Here is a 23,836-nt window from a genome sequence, read left to right on the forward strand (position 1 = left end):
CACAGTGTGTGTGTGTGTGTGTTCCCTGTCACAGTGTGTGTTACCTGGCTGTCACAGTGTGTGTGATCCCTGTCACAGTGTGTGTGTGTGTTCCCTGTCACAGTGTGTGAGTGTTTGTGTTCCCTGTCACAGTGTGTGTGTTCCCTGTCCCAGTGTGTGTGTGTTCCCTGTCCCAGTGTGTGTGTGTTCCCTGTTACAGTGTGTGTTACCTGGCTGTGACATTGTGTGTGTTCCCTGTCACAGTGTGTGTGTGTGTTCCCTGTCACAGTGTGTGTGTTTCCTGGCTGTCACATTGTGTATACATCATGCTCTCTGTCTCAGTGTGTGTGTTCCCTGTCACAGTGTGTGAGTGTGTGTGTTCCCTGTCACAGTGTGTGAGTGTTTGTGTTCCCTGTCACAGTGTGTGAGTGTTTGTGTTCCCTGTCACAGTGTGTGTTACCTGGCTGTCACAGTGTGTGTTACCTGGCTGTCTCAGTGTGTGTGTTCCTTTTTACAGTGTGTGTTACCTGGCTGTCACATTGTGTGTGTTCCCTGTCACAGTGTGTGTGTTCCCTGTCACAGTGTGTGTGTGTTCCCTGTTACAGTGTGTGTTACCTGGCTGTCACATTGTGTGTGTTCCCTGTCACAGTGTGTGTGTGTGTGTGTGTGTGTTCCCTGTCACAGTGTGTGTGTTACCTGGCTGTCACATTGTGTATACATCATGCTCTCTGTCTCAGTGTGTGTGTTCCCTGTCACAGTGTGTGAGTGTTTGTGTTCCCTGTCACAGTGTGTTTCCTGTCACAGTGTGTGTGTTCCCTGTCACAGTGTGTGTTACCTGGCTGTCACAGTGTGTGTGTTCCTTTTTACAGTGTGTGTTACCTGGCTGTCACATTGTGTGTGTTCCCTGTTACAGTGTGTGTGTTCCCTGTCACAGTGTGTGTTACCTGGCTGTCACAGTGTGTGTTACCTGGCTGTCACAGTGTGTGTGTTCCTTTTTACAGCGTGTGTTACCTGGCTGTTACATTGTGTGTGTTCCCTGTCACAGTGTGTGTGTTCCCTGGCTGTCACATTGTGTATACATCATGCTCTCTGTCTCAGTGTGTGTGTGTGTTCCCTGTCACAGTGTGTGTGTGTTCCCTGTCACAGTGTGTGTGTGTTCCCTGGCTGTCACATTGTGTATACATCATGCTCTCTGTCTCAGTGTGTGTGTGTGTTCCCTGTCACAGTGTGTGTGTGTTCCCTGGCTGTCACATTGTGTATACATCATGCTCTCTTTCTCAGTGTGTGTGTGTTCCCTGTCACAGTGTGTGTGTTCCCTTTTACAGTGTGTGTGTTACCTGGCTGTCACATTGTGTGTGTTCCCTGTCACAGTGTGTGTGTTCCCTGTCACAGTGTGTGTGTTCCCTGTCACAGTGTGTGTGTGTGTTCCCTGTCACAGTGTGTGTGTTACCTGTCACAGTGTGTGTGTTACCTGTCACAGTATGTGTGTGTGTGTTACCTGTCACAGTGTGTGTGTTACCTGTCACAGTGTGTGTGTTACCTGTCACAGTGTGTGTGTTACCTGTCACAGTGTGTGTGTGTGTGTTACCTGTCACAGTGTGTGTGTTACCTGTCACAGTGTGTGTGTTACCTGTCACAGTATGTGTGTGTGTTCCCTGGCTGTCATATTGTGTGTGTTCCCTGTCACAGTGTGTGTGTTCCCTGGCTGTCACATTGTGTATACATCAGTCTCATTGTGTGCTCCATGTTACAGAGATTACCAGATTAAAATAATTTTGGTTAAAAAAACAAAACATTGAAAAGAAGAGACAGGAATAACTCCCAACGAATTCATGTGCAATGGTGAAGGGAAGATTTAGAGACAGTGATGGGAAGTGACATTTTCCTGAGGGTTGCGATCCATCTGCACTTTTTTCTTCAGGCTATGTGGCTGGGTGCAATACGGTAGCAAATGCTGGGGAGAGATAACAGAATCCTTCCAGCCCTGGTCATGAAACTCCATCATTGCATCAAACTAGGATTAACCTCCCCTTTCCCCTCACAGCGATCCTCATTTTACTAGGAATGTGCATGGCATTAAGTAGAAGCATAGATAGCCGCACAGCCTTAAAGCAATATGGTACCTGTGCACTGCAGCCAGAGCCCACACGGTCACACCTACCATACACACGTATCGCCCGTGCACGTTGTCCTTATAGACTATTATTTACTACAGCGCTTTCTGCTTGCTATTGCGGCCTCTAGCGGCCAGTAGGCGCACTGCTCCTCTGCTACCCTCTAGTGGTCAGTAGGTGCATCGCTTTACTGTCTTGGTATTTACAGGTGTTCTCTTTTCATGCCTTTGCTCCATGTAGGACAGCTTTGCCAACCAATTAGAGTGTGGGCGGATTCCCGCTGAACCAATCATCGAGCAGAGGGTGGCGTTTCAGTCTGGGTTAGGAGCAGCTTCAGGCTGCGCAGTGTTCCCATGTCCTAGCGGTGGTGCAGGTCCTAGCGGTCATGGCCAGCTCCCCCAGGGGTAACGAATTCTCATTCGTGAGTCCCGTGGTGAAGTCCCTGCTCTTCTTCTTCAACGTGCTCTTCTGGGTGAGTCTGAGTGGGTAAATCAGTGTGAGAGGGGCAATGTGACAACAGTGTGAGAGGGGCAATGTGACAACAGTGTGTGACACTCATTGTGAGAGGGGAAATGTGACAACAGTATGTGACAATCAGTGTGAGAAGGGCAATGTGACAACAGTGTGTGACAATCATTGTGAGTGGGGCAATGTGACAACAGTGTGTGACAATCATTGTGAGTGGGGCAATGTGACAATCATTGTGAGAGGGGCAATGTGACAACAGTATGTGACAATCAGTGTGAGAGGGGCAATGTGACAACAGTGTGTGGCAATGTGACAACAGTGTGTGACAATCATTGTGAGTGGGTTAATATGACAACAGTATGTGACAATCATTGTGAGAGGGGCAATTTGACAACAGTGTGTGACAATCAGTGTGGGAGGGGGAATGTGACAACAGTGTGTGACAATCTGTGTGAGAAGGGCAATGTGACAACAGTGTGTGACAATCAGTGTGAGAGGGGCAATGTGACAACAGTGTGTGACAATCATTATAGGAGGGGCAATGTGACAACAGTGTGTGACAATCAGTGTGAGAGGGGCAATGTGACAACAGTGTGTGGCAATGTGACAACAGTGTGTGACAATCATTGTGAGTGGGTCAATGTGACAACAGTATGTGACAATCATTGTGAGAGGGACAATTTGACAACAGTGTGTGACAATCAGTGTGGGAGGGGGAATGGGACAACAGTGTGTGAAAATCAGTGTGGGAGGGGGAATGTGACAACAGTGTGTGACAATCAGTGTGAGAGGGTCAATGTGACAACAGTGTGTGACAATCATTGTGAGAGGGGCAATGTGACAACAGTATGTGACAATCATTTTGAGAGGGGCAATGTGACAACAGTGTGTAAAAATCAGTGTGGGAGGGGGAATGTGAAAACAGTATGTGACAATCAGTGTGAGAGGGTCAATGTGACAACAGTGTGTAACAATCATTGTGAGAGGGGCAATGTGACAACAGTATGTGACAATCATTTTGAGAGGGGCAATGTGACAACAGTGTGTAAAAATCAGTGTGGGAGGGGGAATGTGAAAACAGTATGTGACAATCAGTGTGAGAGGGTCAATGTGACAACAGTGTGTGACAATCATTGTGAGAGGGGCAATGTGACAACAGTATGTGGCAATCATTGTGAGAGGGGCAATGTGACAACAGTGTGTAAAAATCAGTGTGGGAGGGGGAATGTGAAAACAGTATGTGACAATCAGTGTGAGAGGGTCAATGTGACAACAGTGTGTGACAATCATTGTGAGAGGGGCAATGTGACAACAGTATGTGGCAATCATTGTGAGAGGGACAATGTGACAACAGTTTGTGACAATCAGTGTGAGAGGGGCAATGTGACAACAGTATGTGGCAATCAGTGTGGGAGGGAGAATGTGACAACAGTATGTGACAATCATTGTGAGAGGGGCAATGTGACAACAGTGTGAGAGGGGCAATGTTACAACAGTTTGTGACAATCAGTGTGAGTGGGGCAATGTGACAACAGTATTTTGACAATTAGTGTTAGAGGGGCAATGTGACAACAGAATTTGACAACAGTGTGAGGGGGAATGTGACAACAGTTTGTGACAATCAGTGTGAGTGGGGCAATGTGACAAAAGTTTGTGACAACAGTGTGAGAGGGGGAATGTGACAACAGTATATGACAATCAGTGTGAGAGGGGCAATGTGACAACAGTATGTGACAATCAGTGTGAGAGGGGGGATGTGACAAACAGTATGTGACAATCAGTTTGGGAGGGGGAATGTGACAATCAGTGTGAGATGGACAATGTGAAAATCAGTGTGAGAGGAGCAATGTGACAACAGTATTTGACAATCAGTGTGAGCGGGACAATGTGACAATCAGTGTGATGGGAACAATGTGACAACGGTATGTGACAATCAGTGTGAGAGGGTCAATGTGACAAGAGTATGTGACAATCAGTGTGAGATACAATGTGACTTAAAGGAATAGTCTAGTCAAAATTAAACTTTCATGATTCAGATAGAGCACACAATTTTAAGCAGCTTTCTAATTTACTCTTATTGTCAATTTTTCTTCGTTCCCTTGGTATCTTTATTTGAATGTAAGCTTAGGAGCCGGACCATTTTTTGTTCAGCACCTAGGTAGCGCTTGCTGATTGATGGCTACATTTAGGGGTCGATTGATCAAAGTCTTCGCCTGCCTTTTTCCTTCCTTCGACTGCAGGTTCTCACAAGAGAATCAGCAGTCCGTATTTATTATGCAGCGGTCATCAGAGGCACTCTCACGAGGGAACAGTCTCTCTTTTTAAAGGGATGGTAAGGTCAGAAATTTTCTGTTCCTTATTATTAACTTTAAATATAATTATACATTTCTCCAAATTCCTTGCGCTGCGCTTTATTTGCCATTCAGAAGCTATTGCAGTCCCAAAATATGTAAATTTCCAAAAACACTGTGAGGCTAATTTGCGTTAGCCAATCACGTGGGCAACCTGTGTTCTCTCTTCCCTGCAGTTCCGGGTACATGGATTGTGTCTAATGCATGCGCTCTGATATGCCCAAAGTATACGCATGCACATTTTATTTTCTCTAATACAATCTCTTTCGTAAGCAATCTAGCTGTCATGTGACCGCAGTCAAGATTAGCATAGCAATTGCAGGAAATGGAGTTCTAAGATTGCGCATACGTACAATTTACGACAAGACCTGGCAAAAGTTTTCAATTAGCGCATTGCTTATGTGTATCAAAATTATTTTAAATGCGCACGCGTTTTAATATGATAATTAGGGAAGCTAATTTATGTGTGAAGAAGAGCTTTCTAGACCGCCCTTTGAAGGGGTTTGGAAAATGTGACGTAAGAAGAAAAAAATGATTATACTTTTATTACCTGATCTAAACTTTGTTTTAAGAAAAATTTAAGTAGAATCGTATATAGAAATAACATTTGATCATTTGCTTTAAAAAAAATAAAAAACATTTAAACATACTTTACTAATCCTTTAATGTTGCTTACTCTGATGTTTTGATGTAATTAATAGCTATTTTGCTACTATTTTTTCACTAGGCTATTTTTGGATGTAACCCTGAGTTCAAGTAATTTTAACATAGTGTGTGTATCGTTTGGCTGGTCTTTATTTATCCCAATAAAGTTGTATGAAATTATTCTTTTAATACATTTTCACTTTTATATAAAATGTACATACTAGGGTAAGGCAATCTTTCTTTGTGCAAACTATCTTTGCATTATGTAAAAGTATCCTACATACTAATTAATGCCTTGATAAGCATAAGACTATCCTACATACTAATTAATGCCTTGATAAGCATAAGACTATCCTACATACTAATTAATGCCTTGATAAGCATAAGACTATCCTACATACTAATTAATTCCTTGTTAAGCATAAGGCTATTCCTACATACTAATTAATGCCTGGGATAAGCATAAGGCTACCCTACATACTAATTAATGCCTTGATAAGCATAAGGCTATCCTACATACTAACTAATGCCTGGGATAAGAATAAGGCTATCCTATGTACTAAGTAATGCCTGGGATAAGCATAAGGCTATCCTACATACTAATTAATGCCTTGATAAGCATACGGCTATCCTACATACTAATTAATGCCTCAATAAGCATACGGCTATCCTACATACTAATTAATGCCTCGATAAGCATACGGCTATCCTATATACTAATTAATGCCTCGATAAGCATACGGCTATCCTATATACTAATTAATGCCTCAATAAGCATAAGGCTATCCTACATACTAATTAATGCCTCGATAAGCATAAGGCTATCCTACATACTAATTAATGCCTCAATAAGCATAAGGCTATCCTACATACCAATTAATGCCTTGATAAGCATAAGGCTATCCTACGTACTAATTAATGCCTGGGTAAGCATAAGGATGTCCTATGTACTAATTAATGCCTTGATAAGCATAGGGCTATCCTACGTACTAATTAATGCCTGGGTAAGCATAAGGATGTCCTATGTACTAATTAATGCCTGAATAAGCATAGGGCTATCCTACATACTAATTAATGCCTGAATAAGCATAGGGCTATCCTACATACTAAATAATGCATGGATAAGCATAGGGCTATCCTACGTACTAATTAATGCCTGAATAAGCATAGGGCTATCCTACGTACTAAATAATGCATGGATAAGCATAGGGCTATCCTACGTACTAATTAATGCCTGAATAAGCATAGGGCTATCCTACGTACTAAATAATGCATGGATAAGCATAGGGATGTCCTACACACTAATTAATGCCTGAATAAGCATAGGGTTATCCTACGCACTAATTAATGCCTGGGATAAGCATAGGGATATCCTACGCACTAATTAATGCCTGGGATAAGCATAAGTGTCACGAATACCTCGGGAGTTAGCTGAGAAGGGGTTAATTCTGTGTAGTTGTGAACTAAGAACAGTTGTTTGTTTTTTTAGAAATAGCTGTGTACTGGGTTTGTTTGTGTTTTCTTTGAAGTGCCAGGAGCCTCATAAAAAGTTTCTAAGGCTCACTCCTCCAGATGTTATTGTGTATACATTGAGTCATAAAGCCACTCAAAGCTTTTAGTTCCAGAGATACACAGGATAGAGTTTTATGACTTAGACTGTCAGTAGAATACATGATGCAAAACAGGGCCTCAGTCACAGAAACTGATAAGGTCACTAAAAGGACATTGGTCTAATGCCTATATGTATTTAAAGACAGGGGGGTTTCTTAGCCCGCCCAGGAGGATGTGGTCAGGCAACCTGATCTATGGAAGAAAGGTATAAGGGTCTTGTGTGTTAACACTGAAATGGTTCATTCTACATGGGAGGCTGCTTGCTACAGCGTGAGTGACAATTTTCTTCTTGCCCATCTCCCTGGGGGCAGACTCATAAGCTAATGAAGTATTAGGTCTGTTATTTTTCTCCTTTTTTATTTTAAAACACTGTTTGCTAATGTGTCATTTTATTTGTACCAACTTTTTATTAATAATGCATTGTGCATAATATTTTTGGCATAATAAATAATTATTTTATTAAGTTTGGCCTTTGTCTAATAATTGAACCACATTACTGAAAGAGACTGGAATATTAGAACTGTATAATTTAGGTTATTTTTCTGCTAAATTGTACTCAGAGAGTTAAAGTGTAAGTCTGGATTTTTCCTTAGGATTTTCCCTTTAATAAATTTTAAGTGGTGGCAGCTGAGATATTGTAGTTAGTTAGTGTGGGTGGCATTAAAGGAGTTTTGGGGCATTTCTTTTACGTCTAGTACAGACTGGAGAGTGTTGTTAACCCTTGCACCCACTGAACTAAATCACAAGCTGGCCTGGTGTAGCTAGATTGTGACCTATCAGTGGGAGTAGAAGGGGTCTGATAACCCTTTCTGTGCCAAATAAGTGACTGGCGCAGGGTTGGATAACCTTGGTGCGTCACAATAAGGATGTCCTATGTTCTAATTAATGCCTGGAAGAAGCATAAAGCTATCCTACATACTAACTAATGCCTGGGATAAGCATAAGGCTATCCTTCATACTAATAAATGTCTGGGATAAGCATAAGGCTATCCTTCATACTAATAAATGCCTGGGATAAGCATAATGCTATCCTACGTACTAATAATGCATGGATAAGCATAGGGTTATCCTACATACTAATTAATGCCTGGGATAAGCATCAGGCTATCCTACGTACTAATAATGCATGGATAGGCATAGAGTTATCCTACATACTAATTAATGCCTGGGATAAGCATAAGGATGTCATACATACTAATTCATGCCTGGGATAAAAATAAGGCTATCCTGCATATTAAATAATGGTTTGGATAAGCATAAGGCTATCCTACATACTAATTCATGCCTGGGATAAAAATAAGGCTATCCTGCATATTAAATAATGCTTTGGATACGCATAAGGCTATCCTACATACTAATTAATGCCTGGGATAAACATAAGGCTATCCTATGTACTAATTAATGTCTGGAATAAGCATAGGGTTATCCTACGTACTAATTAATGCCTGGATAAGCATAAGGATGTCTTACTAATTAATGCCTGGGATTAAAAATAAGGCTATCCTACATACTAAATAATGCCTGTAATAAGCATAAGGTTATGCTATGTACTAAATAATCTATGGGATAAGCATAAGACTATCCTACGTACTAATTGATGCCTGGGATAAGCTTAAGTCTATGTTACATATTAACTAATGCCTGGTATAAACATAAGGCTATCATACATACTAAATAATGCCTGGGATAAGCATAAGGCTATCCTACATAATAACCTAATGCCCAGGATAAGCATAACGTTATCCTACACACCAAATAATGCCTGAGATAAACATAAGGCTATCCTACACACCGACTAAACCTAGGATAAGCTTAAGTTTATCCTATGTACTAATTAATGCCTGGGATAAGCATAAGGTTATCCTATGTACTAAGTAATGTCTGAGACAAACATAAAGCTATCCTACATACTAATTAATGCCTGGGATAAACATAAGGCTATTCTACATGCTAACTAATCCTGGGATAAGCATAAGGCTATCCTTCATACTAATAAATGCCTAGTAATAGCATAAGGCTATCCTACATACTAAATAATGCCTTGGACATACTAAATAATGCCTTGGATAAGCATAAGGCTATCCTACATGCTAAATAATGCTTGGGATTAGCATAAAGCTATGCTGCATACTAACTGATGCCTGAGATAAGCATAAGGCTATACTACATACTAAATGATGCCTGGGATAAGCATAAGGCTATCCTACACACTAACTAAACCTGGGATAAGTATAAGTTTATTCTATGTACTAAATAATCCATGGGATAAACATAAGGCTATCCTTCACACTAATTAAGTTCATACTTTATAGGAAATATGGACAGACTGATGGTTCTTATCTGCCATCAAAATCTGTGTTTCTATGTGTGCTAAAAAATAAGGAAACAGCTCGTTCAAATAACAAGAATATGAGAATTTTGTTTCACAGGAGAGCATGCTTAGTGAATCTAGCAAACTAACGGCTAGATTACGAGTTGTGCATTAGGGTTAAAAAGAAGCGTTGAGAGGTCCCAACGCTGCTTTTTAACGCCCGCTAGTATTACGAGTCTTGAAATGACAGGCTCACCGCTCACTTAAACTACACATAAACTACCTAGTAACCCCTAAACCGAGGCCCCCCACATCGCAAATACTAAAATAAATATTTTAACCCCTAATCTGCAGAACCGGACATCACCGCCACTATAATAAATATATTAACCCCTAAACCGCCGCACTCCCGCCTCACAAACACTATTTAAATATTATTAACCCCTAATCTGCCTGCCCTAACATCACCGCCACCTACCTACAATTTATTAAACCCTAATCTGCTGCCCCCAACGTCGCCGCCACTATAATAAAGTAATAACCCCTAAACCTAAGTCTAACCCTAACTTAAATATAATTTAAATCAATCTAAATAAAATTACTATCATTAACTTAATTATTCCTATTTAAAACTAAATAGTTACCTGTAAAATAAACCCTAAGATAGCTACAATATAACTAATAGTTACATTGTATCTATCTTAGGGTTTATTTTTATTTTACAGGCAACTTTGTATTTATTTTAACTAGGTACAATAGTTATTAAATAGTTATTAACTATTTAATAACTACCTAGTTAAAATAAAGACAAATTTACCTGTAAAATAAAACCTAACCTATGTTACAATTACACCTAACACTACACTATAATTAAATTAATTACCTAAACTAAATACAATTAATTACAATTTAAATAAATTATCTAAAGTACGAACAAAAAACCCACTAAATTACAGAAAATAATAAAATAATTACAAGAATTTTAAACTAATTACACCTTCTCTAATCCCCCTAACAAAATAAAAAAGCCCCCCAAAATAAAAAAAAGCCCTACCCTACACTAAATTACAAATAGCCCTTGGGGCATTGCCCCAAAGTAATCAGCTCTTTTACCTGTAAAAAAAAAAAAGTACAAATACCCCCCCAACCTTAAAACCCACCACCCACACAACCAACCCTACTCTAAAACCCACTCAATTACCCCTTAAAAAAACCTAACACTAACCCCTTGAAGATCACCCTACCTTGAGAAGTCTTCACCCAACCGGGCCGAAGTCCTCCATGAAGCCGGCAGAAGTGGTCCTCCAGACGGGCAGAAGTCTTCATCCTGGCGGCATCTTCTATCTTCATCCATCCGGCGCGGAGCAGCTCCATCTTCAAGACATCCGACGCAGAGCGTCCTCTTCAAGCTTTTTAGAGTAGGGTTGGTTGTGTGGGCGGTGGGTTTTAATGTTGGGGGGGTATTTGTACTTTTTTTTTTTACAGGTAAAAGAGCTGATTACTTTGGGGCAATGCCCCGCAAAAGGCCCTTTTAAGGGCTATTTGTAATTTAGTGTAGGGTAGGGCTTTTTTATTTTGGGGGGCTTTTTTATTTTGTTAGGGGGATTAGAGTAGGTGTAATTAGTTTAAAATTCTTGTAATTATTTTATTATTTTCTGTAATTTAGTGGGGGGGGGTTCGTACTTTAGATAATTTATTTAAATTGTAATTAATTGTATTTAGTTTAGGTAATTAATTTAATTATAGTGTAGTGTTAGGTGTAATTGTAACATAGGTTAGGTTTTATTTTACAGGTAAATTTGTCTTTATTTTAACTAGGTAGTTATTAAATAGTTAATAACTATTTAATAACTATTGTACCTAGTTAAAATAAATACAAACTTGCCTGTAAAATAAAAATAAACCCTAAGATAGATACAATGTAACTATTAGTTATATTGTAGCTATTTTAGAGGTAAGTATTTAGTTTTAAATAGGAATAATTTAGTTAATGATAGTAATTTTATTTAGATTTATTAAAATTAAATTTAAGTTAGGGGGGTTAGGGTTAGACTTAGGTTTAGGGGTTAATACATTTAATATAGTGGCGGCGACGTTGTGGGCGGCAGATTAGGGGTTAATAAATGTAGTTAGGTTGTGGCGACATTGGGGAAGGCAGATTAGGGGTTAATAAATATAATGTAGGTGTCGGCGATGTTGGGGGCAGCAGATTAGGGGTTCATAAGTATAATGTAGGTGGCGGCGGTGTCCGGAGCGGCAGATTAGGGGTTAATAATATAATGCAGGTGTCGGCGATGTCGGGGGCGTCAGATTAGGGGTTAATAAGTGTAATATTAGGGGTGTTTAGACTCGGGGTTCATGTTAGGGTGTTAGATGTAGACATAAAATGTATTTCCCCATAGGACTCAATGGGGTTGCTTTAGAAGCTGAACGCTGCTTTTTTGCAGGCGTTAGGTTTTTATTCAGCCGGCTCTCTCCCATTGATTCCTATGGGGAAATCGTGCACAAGCATGTTACACCAGCTTACCGCTGACTTAAGCAGCGCTGGTATTGAGGTGAGATGTGGAGCTAAATTTTGCTCTCCGCTCACTTTTTTGCGGCTAACGCCGGGTTTGTAAAAAACTGTAATACCAGCGTTGTCTGCAAGTGATCGGTGAGCATAAACTGCTCGTTAGCACCGCACAGCCTCTAACGCAAAACTCGTAATCTAAGCGTAATTTTGTTATACGTTCTACTAAATAAATAATTTATTCTATGCATAAGACCCGTCAGTGATATGTTTAATAATACGTGCTAATACCTGATAATCCTATAATGGGAAGCTTCTGGGTGCAGTGATGTGAGGTGCTGGCACCCAATGAAGACTAGTTACACCCCGGATTTAAAGGGATATGAAACAAAAAATATATTCTCTGTTGAAGGCATACCTGGGTAGGCACCTGAAGCACTACATTGCAGAAAATAATGCTGCCATATAGAGCTCCTGCAAATGAATAATATTCTTACAAAACTGCTGCTATCTAGTGCTCTAGCATATGGATAACATTCTTACAAAACTCTAGTGCTCTAGCATATGGATAACATTCTTACAAAACTGCTGCTATCTAGAGCTCCTGCAAATGAATAATATTCTTACAAAACTGCTGCCATATAGAGCTGCTGCAAATGAATAATATTCTTACAAAACTGCTGCCATATAGAGCTGCTGCAAATGAATAAAATTCTTACAAAACTGCTGCTATCTAGAGCTCCTGCAAATGAATAACATTCTTACAAAACTGCTGCTATCTAGAGCTCCTGCAAATGAATAACATTCTTACAAAACTGCTGCTATCTAGTGCTCTAGCATATGGATAACATTCTTACAAAACTGCTGCTATCTAGTGCTCTAGCATATGGATAACATTTTTACAAAACTGCTGCTATCTAGTGCTCTAGCATATGGATAACATTCTTACAAAACTGCTGCTATCTAGTGCTCTAGCATATGGATAACATTCTTACAAAACTGCTGCTATCTAGTGCTCTAGCATATGGATAATATTCTTACAAAACTGCTGCTATCTAGTGCTCTAGCATATGGATAACATTCTTACAAAACTGCTGCTATCTAGAGCTCCTGCAAATGAATAATATTCTTACAAAACTGCTGCTATCTAGTGCTCTAGCATATGGATAACATTCTTACAAAACTGCTGCTATCTAGAGCTCCTGCAAATGAATAATATTCTTACAAAACTGCTGCTATCTAGAGCTCCTGCAAATGAATAATATTCTTACAAAACTGCTGCCATATAGAGCTCCTGCAAATGAATAATATTCTTACAAAACTGCTGCCATATAGAGCTCCTGCAAATGAATAATATTCTTACAAAACTGCTGCTATCTAGAGCTCCTGCAAATGAATAACATTCTTACAAAACTGCTGCTATCTAGTGCTCTAGCATATGGATAACGTTCTTACAAAACCGCTGCCCTCTAGCATATGGATAACATTCTTACAAAACTGCTGCCCTCTAGTGCTCTAGCATATGGATAACATTCTTACAAAACTGCTGCTATCTAGTGCTCTAGCATATGGATAACATTCTTACAAAACTGCTGCTATCTAGTGCTCTAGCATATGGATAACATTCTTACAAAACTGCTGCTATCTAGAGCTCCTGCAAATGAATAACATTCTTACAAAACTGCTGCTATCTAGAGCTCCTGCAAATGAATAACATTCTTACAAAACTGCTGCTATCTAGTGCTCTAGCATATGGATAACATTCTTACAAAACTGCTGCTATCTAGAGCTCCTGCAAATGAATAATATTCTTACAAAACTGCTGCCTTATAGTGCTCCAAAAATAGCCTGGCTCCTAATCATACGTTCCTGCTTTTCAACAACAGATACCAAGAGAACAAAGAAAAATTGCTTATAGAAGTAAATTAGAAAATTGTTAAACATCGCATGCTCTTTCTGAATCATGAAATAATCATTTGGGTTTCATATCCCTTTAAGTGTCCCTATAAAGTTTAGCTTTAAAAAGTCTAATTTCATTAGTTGCCTTTTATTATAAAACATAGTTTTGTAAAAGTAAATAGGAATTGTTCTCTTTTTGCCAGGTCCCTGTCCTCAGCTTGTGCGGTAGCTGTGCTAGGGAATCTATTTCCTGATAACTATCGTGTTACTTTATCCTTTTACCTCTCAGACGTTCTCGGGCTTCACTTGCAGAACCAGCTGAGCTGTTAAAGGGACACAAAGTGATTGTCGTTGGCTCAGGTAGAAAGAACAAAGCCTTACTGCTTATGTGATCACTTTTTAGTCTCTGTTCTTGTGGAAATAAACAGTGTAATGGTGTAATGGTTTTGCAATATGGCCCCTAATTAGATGTACGGTCCCCAGCCTTTGTAACAAAAAAAAACAGATTTGTTAGTGGGTGCCCAGAGCTGTTTGGGTAGGCAGCTGTATTGAATTCTGACGAATGGAGACGATTAGCTACTTCCATATTTTTTTAAAGGGGGCTGGGGGTTACTCAGAACATCTGGAAGACAGAGCTCTCTAGAACTTGTAGGGGCATTTATGTAAAAAAAGAATATGCTCTAAAATAGTAGTACAATTATTTTCTATATTACTGACTCAATCGCAATCTTACCAACATTGCTGTTCAATTCTCAAAAAACAGGATCAGCCATTTTTTAAAGAAAAATATCTCATTCTTTCAGAGTCAAACACAGTCTAGCTTGATAAGTCCCACAATATTCAAGCTTCATTTCCGCACATTATCGTTAAAGGGTTAGTAAACACCAAAAATGTTATTGTTTAAAAAGATAGATAATCCCTTTATTTACCATTCCCCAGACTTGCATTTCAGGCAATTAGTGCTAATTCTTAAATTACTTCACGTGCATGAGCACAGTGTTATCTATATGAAACACATGAAACTGTCAAATGCAAGGGCTTAGAAATTAGCATATGAGCCTACCTATGTTTCGCTTTCAACTAAGAATAACAAGAGAACAAAGCAAAGTTGATGATAAAAGTAAATTAGAAAGTTGTTTAAAATAGCATGCCCTATCTGAATTATGAAAGTTTAATTTGGACTTTACTATCCCTTTAACAAATTCATAAAAACCAGATCAATACACAAAATAATACAACTGCTCTACAGGTTGCCCAGCCTCTGAACAACTCACCAAGCCACTCACCTTTATTCTACTGGTCTTGCATCCTCTCCAAATAGCCTTCTATCTCTCTGCTTGTACCTTGTAGATATGTTTTCTACAGTTTTACATTTACTCAATGGCATTGCCATGTAAAGTTTCATTTTTTTTTTATTTGGTGCGATTCGATCATCATCAAAAATGACTCTGGCTGTCGTTGGAATGGGCAGTGCCATTTTGTTTTTCTGGCCAGAACATGACCAGATTGGTGACCACTAGCATTATCGTTTATCAGATGTGTATTATCGGTTGATCCGTGGGTGCTGAGTCTTTGGCTGTTGAATTTAATGTGTCCATTTTGTTGTCAATATCTTGTTGTCAGGTTGATTCTGATCACTACAGTTTAGGCTGTTCATGCAGTGTATGAGTGACCTTTCTGATATACAATCGCATATTAATCTCCAATTTAAAAATGGTTTTATTGTTCGCATTGGTAGCATTCAGGTGAAGAAAAATCAGAAGCCAAAAATCACGATCAACAAGTTTGGAATCGCCCCATATGTGTTTAAGTCCTGCAAAGGGGTTGGGCACATAGGTCCTGCTCAGAAACGGCAGGGGAACTAAACAGTAACATGCAACAGCCATTTCTGATTGGCTCACGGGCAGTTTGCTCGCAGCCTCCTAGAGCGCCATGTTTGTGTAACTCCGGTGCTGGTATTAGCTGGAACGTTTACAGGTAATTTGTGCATCAGCAGATTCCTTTAAGGTTAAGATCAGTTAAATGAGAAACTAAATGAAAAATACTCATCATGAGGCTGAATTGCTTAGAAAAGAGGGACTGATAGGTTTTTTGGTTTACTTGTTTTATATGAGTCGGGTTGGGAGACTAATCTCAAATTTTTTCTTTCATGATTCAGACAGAGCAGCAATCTTAAGCAACTTTCTAATTTACTCCTATTATCAATTTATCTTCGTTCTCTTGCTATCTTTATTTGAAAAGCAGCAGTGTAAAGGTTGGGAGTCGATCCATTTTAGTTTGAGCACCCTGGATAGCGCTTGCTTATTGGCGTCTCCATTTAGCCACCAATCAGCAAGCGCTACCCAGGCGCTGAACCAAAAATGGGCTGGCTCCTAAGCTTTTACATTCCTACTTTTCAAATAAAGATAGCAACAGAACGAATAAAAATGTATAATAGGAGTAAATTAGAAAGTTGCTTAAAATTGCTGCTCTATCTGAATCATTAAAGAAACAATGTGGGTTCAGTGTCCCCTTTAACACTAGGAGAGCAAAAGCAAACACAGATATCATCCAATGTTGTTGTATTAAGAATTCCCTGGTGTTGTAGCGTGCAAAGAAAACAGTATGCAGGAACCAATAACCCAGCTATTAGGCTTATTAGTAATCAATATTCTTCTCAATAATAAACCAACTCAAACAGTGAATGTAAATTGAATACATTGATCTTGAACAGATACATAATTTAAAGGGACAGTACACTGTAAAATTGTTTTTCCATAAATGTATTTTAAATGACTTGTTATACCAACTGCAGAGTATAAAATATTTGAGAAATTGCATTTTCGGGTTTATTTGTGTATCTGAAGTAGCTGATTTTGTGCTTTGAAACCACAGCCTATTACAATGGGTTGAGCTTCAGGTAATATCAGATCTCATTATGTTATCACTTTGTGTACACAGACTTGCTTCCTTATCTTATATTTGTCTGGAACACCAAAGCTCAATGCATAGAGAGAACAATGGAAAATTATCATTTTATTACTTAACTATCCTGCCCCCCACTGAGGGTGTAATCTCTTCTGCTGGCTGTGTTTACTTAGGCTTGTCAATAGCGTATACGCCAGTATCAAAACTTTCAGTATAGGTTGGGAAACCACAAGCTTAATCAGCTATTTCAAATGCTGAAATAGGAGTAAAGGAGCCACTTGCAACCAATTTAATACACTCTAGCAGGTAAAAAGGATCATTGGGAATAATTTAAAGGAGAGAAAGTTTTTGGGTGAACTGTCCCTTTAAGCATATCTAATAAAACAAACTAAACCTCCTGTTTCATTTTTTGTCAATGATTATCGTGTGTAATTAGCAGGTCAATATGTTACCCTAATTAGGGACACATCTGGTAGAGGGCATAGATTTGTAATAAATGTGAATTGACTCTACAATGAAGAGTGACAATATTGGTGAGCCTGACAAGAAAAAAAATAGGGGAAGACAGACTCCCAAACCTCTCCTCTCTGGACATACTGAGGGACGTCAACAACCCCTAGATAAATGTACAAGGAACAATAGAAGGGTGCATCTTATAAAGAAGGCTAAATGCAGGGCTCATCCAGGGGGGGTCTCTTTTACTCTCCTTCATATATTCCAAACAGTGTAAGGGGGAGCTTAGGTTTTGTCCTTAGTTCAGAGCAAAGGTTACTGACTCTAATGATATCTCTTACAGATGCCCTGAGTCTTCCCAGCTCTCGCCATCGCCAGCTTAGCTGCTGTGAACATATATACAGAGACAACAGCTGTGAGAGAGCTTGGCAAAAAGATGAAAGACCCATGTGTGGTAATTTATCAGTCTTAAAGGGACAGGAAAACCCCCAAATTTTATTTTATGATTCAGGTAGAACATACAATTTTAAACAACTTTCCAATTTAATTCTATTATCAAATTTTCTCCATTCTCTTGTTATCTATTGCTGAAGGGACAACATTGCACTACTGACAGGAAGCTGAAAATATCTATTTAGCCAATCACAAGAGACAAATGTGTGCAGGCACCAATTAGCTGCAGCTCCCACTAGTGTATGATATGTGCATATTCATTTTTTAACAAGGGATACTAAGAGAACGAAGCACATTTGAAAATAGAAGTGAATTTAAAAGTGTCTTAAAATGACATGATCTATCTGAATCATGCACGTTTAATTTTGACTTTCCTATCCCTTTAATGCCTACCGAAAAGCAGCAACCAAAAATGGATGAAAAAAAGTCAATTGACCTGAGGCAATTCCCCCCAAGCTGGGGATCCCACTGTGCCACAATTCCCCCTAAAAAGGGAAAAATAAACGCAAATGTTTTAAATGCCATTGGGTAACAATTTTGAGATACAACTCGTATAGAGTAACACAGTGTGCGGCTGCTTTAATACACAAAACAGCCTGAGGCCGCTCATTCTTTTCAGCAGTGACGTGCAAGACTTGTCCCCAAGCAATAACATAAGATGACTTACAAAATACAGACGGCCTCAGAATGACGAGTGAAAGAGATTTCCTGATCGTCTGGTGTGAGGACCATCTGCTTTCCCACTCAGTCAACTGCCATGGTTGTGAAGTGAGGAAGCCCCCCAGAGTGCACACAACATGACCCCCTTTAACTATTAGTAGAACACACAGAGCAGAATTTCTACACCCGCTCGGTTCCCAAGGAAAAAAATACAGAGCATTGGTTTTACCCCAGTGGCTAAACATAAAACACACAGAACAATGTTCTATCAGCCGTAACACGTGACATCAGACTGGTTATTTTTATTATTTCACCAAAAGTAACAAACAGACCAGTACATGGGCAGTATTTCTTCTTTCTGGGCCGTATAGTTATGCATAAAGACATGGGAGGCATTTATAATTTAACTGCCCCTCAGTGAATTTAGGAAACTGGTCATTTAAATGTCCAGTAAAATACTGGTGTCCGTTTGAATACTGGACACTTGAGAACTCTATACATGAGAACATTATCTGTCAGACATCCACATCAGGTTTAACGTGCCTCTAAACACTGATGTGCAGTCATACTATACAGCTGGTACACTGAAGTCTTGATGGCAGCTCATGATATCAAGGAAACAGTACCCATATGCCAAATGACATGAAAGTGATGCAGCATATCTGTTTAAAGCTGACTAGAACATATTACATGAACATCTTTATGTAAAAAATATATTTTACCTCAAAATGTCTTCAGTTTACTAAAGTAAATGCTCTGTGAGCAGTTATTCTTCGGCTACTATTTTTAGCTATCATCTGCATGGTGAAAACAAAACAGCCAATCAGCATCATCAGTGACACTGCCACAATTTGTTAGTCTTGTAAGTTTTCATAGTAACGTCCTTAAACTGCAGAGAGCAATGACTGTGCTGCACATGCCAGAGGCAAATTGCCTTGCAAGTCCCAGGACAATCGTCTTGATTCGCTGTTTAAAGTCCCTTTACTGTGGGATGTGGCTACTGAGGACATTGTGAGGTAAATTATCTTCCTTTTTGACACAGAGATGTTCCTGTCAGATTTTCTAGTCACCTTTACAGAGATATGTGGCATCAATTTCCAATGATTCAGCAGTTGGGTAATCAAATTGTTATCCTGTTATATAAATTACAGCAGTTGTTACAAATAATTTGGGTAGGCCTTCCCTTCTGACTTTTTCTAACAGTGTAAGGTTTTGTTTGTTCATAATTATTAATAATTCATTGTTTGTTCATAATAATTTTTTTCAAGTCCTCAATTTTATTTGGACAATTTTACAGTCTATCTTTTATAATGTTAATATTTTGTGTAGCGGCCACTAAATAACCAAATGGCTGTGGGTTGCTGTGTGTGGTTTTGAATTTGAAAATTCCTTTTTTTTATGTGTTTAACTCCTCTACAAGTTATCACATAGTCAAAGTTGCACTCCTGGAACACCCCCATCTTGCTGCCGATGAGAATATGACCAGTTATAGGAGCATATGGATGTATGCCTGTCCTTGATTGGCTCACTGTATTCACATCAGAATTGGCACAAAAGTACTGCATTGACTATGTATTTTACACCTTTGCAGGGGTTAACCACTTAGAAAAAATATATATATATATTTTTTTAAAGTAACATTTTCTTATAAAAGAATGTCCCTTTAAACATATTACTTTTTAGACTAATTTCCTGATTCTTTCCTGCTCTATGTTCCTCACCCTACTCTGCATCACATCACAGTGTCACCTCTGTCTGATAGCAGTCGTCTTTGGGAAGCCACTATATATTATCTTCCCTTTAAAAATCGGGTGCATTTATATTGCCTGTTTTGTGCACCTTTTTGCAGAAATATTATACATTAGTTACATTTTTAGAAATTGGACAGTAATCTGTAATGAAGTTCAGTATTTGGTGTCACATGAAGCACACTAGATGGAGGTATTTTTTATACAGGCCATTTATGGGACACTAACCGTCATACATTTACAATATCGGTTGAAAACCATTAAGTGTTTTTTATTTTATTTTTTTATTTGAGATGTGAAACTTACTGAAATTTCCCCTTTTTGCAGATTTTTAAATTTCTGCTTCTCTACTTACAAAACTGGAATTCCCAACTGCTCTTTATCTTTGCACAAATCACATTCTGTTTTGCATACTGATATAATTACCTTTATTACTAGGGAAAAATCCCTGTTTGTTGCCGTTGCACATAACTTACAGGAAGGAGTTGCTGCACTACCTCAAAAGCTGCCCAAGCTGGCGGGGCCCAGCATACGTTGGCACAACACTAATGTGATTAAAGAAATTAATTATAGAATGATTATATTACAAACCTGGCAACAGCCTTCACCAGACAATGCATTCAGTGCATTTTAGATTACAACTTAAATAAATTGGTCTGCGGCTGAAAATAGCCTTGGGACGGATAGTCACTGACTGGAATATTTATACAAGGATATCTTATACATGGGGAAGAATAAAATATAATGTACCCTCTTCATTTCTGCTTGGGAGAGACTTTGGCCTCTAGTTATGAAGGTCTGTCGGACCTGATCCGACAGTGCGGATCAGGTCCAACAGACCTCGCTGAATACGGCGAGCAATACGCTTGCCGTATTCAGCATTGCACCAGCAGCTCACAAGAGCTGCTGGTGCAATGCTGCCCCCTGCAGACTCGCGGCCAATGAGCCGCCAGCAGGGGGGTGTCAATCAACCTGATCGTACTTGATCGGGTTGATTTCCGGCGATGTGTGTCCGCCTGCTCAGAGCAGGCGGACAGGTTATGGAGCAGCAGTCTTTGTGACCGCTGCTTCATAACTGCTGTTTCTGGCGTGTCTGCAGGCTCGCCAGAAACACCGGGCATCAAGCTCCAATCTGAGCTTGATACATATGCCCCTTTATCTGTTCTGGTTTTACCTTCAATGAGGTTTTAGTACATAGGCATTACACATGTTAATACGAATAGATTATTCATTAATAAAGTATAGATACAAATAATATATGTGTAACATTGCTTAACAACTGTTATTCTTTTAATCACTTTCCTTTATTAAACAACCCCTATTGCTGTGCTTCAAAGTACTGATGGCTACAGTGCCGTTGCATTTTATAGCCAACGGAAAGAGCACTCTGGGAATTACTCCCATATCAGTTATGATTAGGCTTTGGCCATATTAACATAAATATATAAAATATTTATAAATATAATATCAAATAACCTATAAAATATATTTAAAGGGACAGTAAAAACCAAAAATGTTATTGTTTAAAAAGATAATCCCTTTATTACCCATTCCCAGTTTTACATAACCAACACAATTATATTAATACACTTTTTACCTCTGTGACTACCTTGTATCTAAGCCTCTGCAGACTGCTCCCTGATCTCAGATCTTTTGACAGACTTGCAGTTTAACCAATCAGTGCCCTCTAATAAGTAAACTTTATGGGCGTGATTACATTGTTATCTATATGGCACACATGAACTAACGCTGTCTCGCTGTGAAAAACTGTCAAATGCATTCAGATAAGAGGTGGCCTTGAATGGCTTAGAAATTATCATATGAGCCTACCTAGTATTAGCCTTCAACTAAGAATAACAAGAGAACAAAGCAAATTTGATGATAAAAGTTCATTGGAAAGTTGTTTAAAATTACATGCCCTATATGAATCCTGAACGTTTTTAATTTGGACTTTTCTGTTCCTTTAATGTGCTCCAAGTAAAATAAATGTAGCAACATAATTACAACAAATGAGCAAAATTGTATTCATTCATTTTCGTGGCTGAGCAACATCAGAATTTTTTATAAAAAATCTTTTTGTGAGGCTTGAAAAGCTCAAAAATGACAGGAAATACAGCAGTGCAGTAAATACGTTAAACTTTACTATGATGTAAAAAATAAGCACACATTAAAATAATACGTTAAAGTAATGCATTAAAAAATATTATCAAACTCCGAGTTTATAAGCACTCCCCTTACCTGTCTTTATGTCCTATTTCCACCAATATGTCACCTCCTTGTCACAGTGCTGTGTGTGGTTAAAGGGACACTGTACCCAAAATTTTTCTTTTGTGATTCAGATAGAGCATGAAATTTTAAGCAACTTTCTAATTTACTCCTATTATCAAATTTTCTTCCTTCTCTTGGTATCTTTATTTGAAATGCAAGAATGTAAGTTTAGATGCCGGCCCATTTTTGGTGAACAACCTGGGTTGTCCTTGCTGATTGGTGGATAAATTCATCCACCAATAAAAAACTGCTGTCCAGCGTACTGAAACCAAAAAAAAGCTTAGATGCCTTCTTTTTTCAAATAAAGATAGCAAGAGAACGAAGAAAAATTGATAATACGGGTAAATTAGAAAGTTGCTTAAAATTGCTGCTCTATCTGAATCACAAAAGAAAAAATTTGGGTTCAGTGTCCCCTTTAACAAGACTGGATGATGCCTCCAGGGGACACTCATTGGCTTATACCACTGATATAAATGCATTGATTTCCTGCCTCTTTATTACAGGTAGCTAAATCACTGACAGTTAAGGGTTAAATCACTAGTGCGTGTGCATTCCTATCAAACAATGGACTTTAATCCATTTAGTGTGTTTGTGTGTTACTGTCACCCTAGGGTTTAGACAACTCTTGTGCTTGTTTCTTGCAACCAATGGGTTAAATCACTCTTTAATCAGCGCTGCGGAATCTGTTGGCGCTCTACAAATACCTGATAATAATAATAATAATGTGTTAAAGGACCACTAAACACAATAGATAGCATAATAAATACATAATAAAGAGACAATGCAAAAGCACTTAGTTCAAATTTCAAATGATTAGTAGACTTTGTCTGATAAATGTCAGTTAGTTACATTTTCCTTCCTAATGCATCATGTGACAGCGATCAGCCTATCAAAAAATGCATATATGTTTAATCCGTGAATCTTGCACATGCTCAGTAGGACCTGGTGCCTCTGCATATAAAAAGACTGTGCACATTTAGATAATGGAAGTGAATTGGAATTTTGTTTAAAATTGCTGCTCTATCTGAATCATTGAAGTTTGACTGTCTGTTTAATTCATTGAGGTAAAAACCATTTCATGCTCCTGGTATTTTGGGAAGGACTTGCTAGAACTTGACCAGATCTGTTCAGCGTTACTTTAGTATTGTTCTGGATGTCAGACCAGTGAATGAGATGAGTTACCTGTCCTGTGATTAGTAGGAAACCTTTAGTTGTAATTCCGTGTAAAGGCGATAATGTGTATTTTACATTAATATTGCTTCTTAAAAATGCTGACAAGTTGCTGCTATTCCAGATTTATTTAGAGAGTTAATTAACTCCCTGTCAGAATATGATCTGATCCTTTATTAATATCAGAAAAGATTGTGTATTAGACGTGCGCAGAGTAAAAAACTGTTTTGGATTAATCTTTTATCACAAAAAAATATGTTTTGTCCGATATACAGGTGGCCCTCAGTTTA

At 38.7% G+C, this 23,836-nt stretch overlaps 1 protein-coding gene across 2 annotated transcripts in view; it reads left to right on the forward strand.

Annotated features, from left to right (window-relative positions):
- Positions 1–2,408: 2,408 nt before the first annotated feature.
- TSPAN33 (tetraspanin 33) overlaps positions 2,409–23,836 on the forward strand; it is a 130,402-nt gene continuing 108,974 nt past the window's right edge. Inside the window, exon 1 of one of the 2 annotated variants that reach the window (XM_053716357.1) lies at positions 2,409–2,565. In XM_053716357.1, coding sequence (XP_053572332.1) covers positions 2,479–2,565 — 87 coding nt within the window. In that variant the 5' untranslated portion in view covers positions 2,409–2,478. Of the gene's footprint in view, positions 2,566–14,125; positions 14,248–23,836 lie in introns of those variants that run through there. The other variant, XM_053716359.1, reaches the window with a different exon arrangement.

The sequence above is a fragment of the Bombina bombina genome, chromosome 6 (genome assembly GCF_027579735.1).
Source record: "Bombina bombina isolate aBomBom1 chromosome 6, aBomBom1.pri, whole genome shotgun sequence".
Classification (NCBI taxonomy): domain Eukaryota; kingdom Metazoa; phylum Chordata; class Amphibia; order Anura; family Bombinatoridae; genus Bombina; species Bombina bombina.